This window comes from Cryptomeria japonica, chromosome 1 (genome assembly GCF_030272615.1).
Source record: "Cryptomeria japonica chromosome 1, Sugi_1.0, whole genome shotgun sequence".
Classification (NCBI taxonomy): Eukaryota; Viridiplantae; Streptophyta; class Pinopsida; order Cupressales; family Cupressaceae; genus Cryptomeria; species Cryptomeria japonica.
Window position 1 is genome coordinate 108,601,424 of NC_081405.1, and position 5,138 is coordinate 108,606,561.

General features: G+C 35.5%; 1 protein-coding gene across 1 annotated transcript; it reads left to right on the plus strand.

Moving 5' to 3' along the window:
• The first annotated feature begins 599 nt into the window (after window positions 1-599).
• Window positions 600-908, plus strand: LOC131026799 (rhicadhesin receptor-like). Its single transcript, XM_057956777.1, has one exon. It carries the CDS (start codon window positions 600-602, stop codon window positions 906-908), a length of 309 nt encoding a protein of 102 aa, XP_057812760.1.
• Window positions 909-5,138: the final 4,230 nt, after the last annotated feature.

The window sequence follows — 5,138 nt, forward strand, 5'->3', positions numbered from 1 at the left end:
TAACAAACAAAGCTTAGAACGATAGAAATATCGTTCTCTGCGCTGGCCAATTGTATTTTCTTATGTTTTAATTGGACGAGGAACTATTCTTTAAGTTCCAGATAACGCCAACTTTGAATGAGAGGAAAAACGAGCACCAAATTTCAAAATTGACTTAAGAAATTCCTCATTTGCTTGTGCATGGATATCAATATATAGCAGCATTGGAGGACAGAAGCTCAATATTGTTGTAGTTCACTCTCTGCTTATTCAAAATTACAATGGCATAATTTTTGGTTTCTCTACTTTTGGTTTTACTAGTGCCCATAGTAAGTGCAGATCCAGATGCGTTGCAGGATTTCTGCGTAGCAAACACTTCCTCTTCCACAGTTTTTATGAATGGGTTGCCTTGTATCGATCCCAGCAAAGCTTCTGCAAAGCACTTTACTACATCCATTTTGAGCACCCAGGGAAATACATCAGGCAATCCATTTGAAGTGTGATTGCCACAACAACACAAGTTCTCCCTGGCATAAACACACTGGGCATAATAAAGGCTCGCATTAGATTTGGCAGTGGGAGCAGTGCTTCCTCCTCACTCACACCCACGAGCTACTGAAATGATCTTCGTTTTGGAGGGGAAACTCACAGTTGGGTTTGTGGACACCACCAACAAGCTTTTCTCTACAGTCATCAAAAAAGGCGATGTTTTTGTGTTTCCCAAGGGCCTAGTACACTTTGTTCAGAACGTAGGATATAGTCCTGCCTCTGTTATAGCAGCTCTTAACAGTCAAGCTCCTGGTAACTCTGTCATTCCCTTGGTCACTTTTGCTTCCAATCCGGCAATTCCCAGCTATGTTTTGGCCAAGTCATTCCAGATCAATGTTACAGAGGCTGAGGCAATCAGAAAGAAGCTTGGTGGTAGCTGAGCAATTGATTGATTTAGTATTACGAAATTCTTCCTTCCATGGATTTCATTGTTGATGGTTGATTACTAATTGCTGGTTGTTGTCTTCAATAATATCTGTTGATCTGACAATTATCTGTTTTATGTATGCACTGCCTTTTGATTTGTTTTGTTTTTTAAGATTGAATTGTTTTTAAAGAAGCAAATTGTATAATCTACCAGCTTTTCGACTTGTTATGTGCACTCACAGCAGTGCATTACTTCTATAAAATTTTCGGTGCGAAATAAATGTTTTTTCGATGGTTCTTTTATTTTGAGCATCTACCCATAGAAATTGGTGTATATTTTATCAATTGCTTAGATTATTTTTATTATTTAGTTATTTTGGTCACAACTATAAATTTTATGGGATGTTACAAGCAAAAATTGAAGACAATATAAAATGAGGATTTAATTGTATGAGAGGTATTGAAAAATGAAGACAATAAGTAAGATTGGTACACTATCTTGATGAAATTTCATCTATCTATAGATAGATTAAGGTGATATATAGTATAATGGATATTGTGTTGTAGTCGTAGTTTTATTGAAGGTTTTAAAATCAGATTTGTGTGATAAGATGGTAAAGGTTAAATCTCATAAAAAATAATCGATAAATTAATGGTAAGTAAGAACAACAAAAGCACACATTTATTAGAAATGATTGATATAATCAAATAGACGTGTATAAGGATCAAATAGTTTCTATTATGTACCTATCTTGTAGCACCAAAGAAAAATTTATTAAAAGAAAGAAGAGTCTAAATTCATTTATAGATACTTGTTGGTTGTAAATTATATTGTAGGTATAAACATAATTATATAATCTTACAATAAAAAAATTATAATTTTAACATATAATTAGAATTTTTGAGTTGGTATACAAGAGAAGGCAAATGTAGGCATAAATTCCAGCTTGTCTTGATTAAGATATAATAAATTCATGTTGAGATTCTCATGTTTTGTATTTAATTCTTAATAAAATGTGAATTTCGCATGTTAGATTTGTTGGGTTGTATTTGCTATTTTTTTATTTATAAAAAATTTAGAATATTATATAGTAGTCAAACCAAAAATAACTTTAACTATTCTCTCATTTAATAAAAGTAATTGTAATATCTATATAAAAAAAAATAGAAAAAAGGTTCTCACTTCTCTAATGGTTATTTCATGTGCCATTAAAATGAAATCCAATATTGAGGACTCACATAAGAAATATAAAGCCTAGTAAACTTACTCACTCTTCTAACTTCATTCAAAATTTTCAATAACATAATAGAAAAAATAGAAAATAAAAGTGAGACTAGGCTAAGTCAATAGTTAATAAGTCATTTATATATGGGGAACATAAGTTCTATTAATATTTTTGGAAATATTCAATCTTCTTCTTAAGGATTTTAAAGGAACACTCAAATCCTTAAATTCTTTTGAAATCATATAGTCAACTTGTCATTTAGAAATAACATGCGATATATTTCGAAGTGCAATTTTATTAAGGAAACTTATTATTCAAAACATGAGTTTGAAATATTAAATAAAATTATAATGTATGAAATTCAATTTGATAAAAACTATACAAACCCTAGAATAAAAGAGATTAAAATAAGCAAAAGATTACACAAAATTGAGCAAAGTCGACCAAGTAAATAAGATGGAGGAGAGTACATATAGCTAGAGTGATTGTGTTGAATCAAAAGTCGAATCCAACACTTAATGAGTGGTGGCGAGTTGCCTCCCACTAAACTAGAATGAGGTGTTGAAACTAAGTTGACACCTCTCTAATCAACTCCTAAATGATCTTGACAACTTGCATGAACAAGTGTGAAGTAGATATGGATGACTAAGTAGGCTTAAGTAAGCCTAAGTGTAAATAAATAAAATAAATACACTAACACCCCCCTTTAAGAATAACTTAGGAGGACAAGAAGAGAATTGGCTCCCAACTACTAGCCTAGTAAGGTACCCATGTACAATGAAATCTCTCATAAATGAAAAAAGATAGAAAAGCCAGTGGTAAAAAACTATTCTCCAAAAAAGAGATAAGAAGAGAAGAAGCTTAGAAGGCCCTCCCCAAGGATGTTGATGTTGCTGATGTAGACTACCTGCCAAGAAGAGCTCATAGATGAATGGACTTTCTCTTTGTGAAGGGTTTGGTGAAGATATTAGCAACCTGCTCTAAAGACTGACAAAAGACAAAGTCAATAATCTACCCATGAAAGGAGATTAGTTGATAGTGAAAGCACACTTAGGACATTTGAAAATGTTCCTCCTTCAATCTGCTCATAATCTCTGAATGCTTCTTCTCTCGAGGGTATAATGTTAGCTCCATAATTTGATTTATACATAATTTTTTTCCAATCATAATAAAGTCTCCTTGGGTTCCTGGATTCAGCCCTCAATGCAAGTGGAAGGTCAAGTTCCTCCTTCCTATGTACCCTAGACTTTTCTCCTCTAGCAATTTTGTTTTGAATCCATGACATGAGAGCCCTTATTTAAATATCTCCAATGTAGAGTAGGAGATTCCAGTCAGTATTATTAGGGATAGCATAATTATGTAAATAAAACTCACAAAGTAGATTTGTGATGGTTGGAGGAGATGTTTGATAAACATGGTAAAACTCCTAAGACATTTCTAAAGAAGGACTCAAATCCCGAACAATTTTCATCAATTGCAAAAAAATGTGTTTCTCTTTCAAATACAGGGAATAGACTCGAGGTGGTGCCTTGCACTGCATTAGTTGTGATATCATAGTGGCTACTGTTTCCACTTTGTTCTTTAGTTGAGAATTTCCTCATCTTTTTCTTCAATCACCTTCTTATGTCGATCAATAATTTTTTGCATATGTGATTTCTCCAATTCCCATTCCTTGTAGAATGAAAGAGCAACACCATGACTGGTAAGAAAAGAGGGTGGACTATGAGATCTTGCTCTAGGTTTCAACTTCTCAGCTCCACCTTCTGTGTTAATATTTTTTTCTACAACAGAGGCCAAGTTGTCAAGCCTACCCAAACTCACACCTTCCTATGGCTTCACAGGTGAGGTAGGCGGAATAACATCCCGGCGAGGACTACTGGGTTCCCATTCTGGGGAGTCAATAGGAATACTGGCACTTGGCTTCTCTGACTGCTTTTTTGTTTTTAGGCTTCCCTTAGAGCCTGTGGCTTCTTCTCAAAGGCATTTCTTCAATGGCTCTAGGAGCATTTTCTATTTCCTACTCCTTAGGAGTTTCTGCAGCTTCTCTGGTGGCTACAAGAGACCTTTCTTCATCAATTTTCCTTTTCTTTGTGATAGGAGAGGCTAGATCAATACTTTTTCCCTGCTCCTTTTTCTCCGTGTCACTTTGCTTCTCCTTACCTTTCTCCTTCTACGCAACAACCCTCGTTCTCATTGGGGTTTGTGATGAGATCCCTGCTGAGGCTTCTGGTGACTCTGCCAAGATTTCTCTCGGTGCAGATTCCTCTACTACATGAGGTTCCTGAACTAGTGACATTCTAGAGGATGAGGGTTCAGCGGCAGGGATAGGTCTTTCCAAATTTTCCCCTTCTTGACACAAGGGCTTCTCTGCTAGACCCACTTTATTAAACCTTGTAACGCTTACAAATTCATCCCAGGTCATTTGGTAAACATCTCTCAAGGACCTCTCTACCAATAATTTAATCAAACAATAGTGAGTAACGGAGTGAGGCCTACCTTTTTGTGTCTCCACTGCACTGACGGAAAGAAGATTATATGGCACATTTGGAATATTCATTCTCCTTCCATGATGCAGATGACTCGGGAGCTTAAAATGGTGTGAATGCAAGCATGAGTACCTCCCTTCACAAGTCAAATACTTCATGATATACAATGCCACTTTCCATTTTGGATGAAGAGATTCTCGTCTGGTCCCCTTCTTATCTGTTACCAAAGGTGAGTGGCTTAGTTGCGTGAATTATTCCCTCACACTTCATACATGTTTTGTTTCAAGGTATTTCTCTACCTCAACTGGCAACCCCGCCACTTCTACAATCCGCTCCTTTGTTGCAATAACTCTGAATCCTTTCACTTGAGCTTCCCCATCAAAAAATGTGCAAGTGAATTCTCTTGTAATATCCTCATTAAACTCAGTTAGCTTAAGAAAATAATATATCCAACCACTATTGCGTAATTCAAGTTCGCAAACCTGATCTTGCAGAAGGACATCATGCACTGTACATTCATGGTGAACCGACA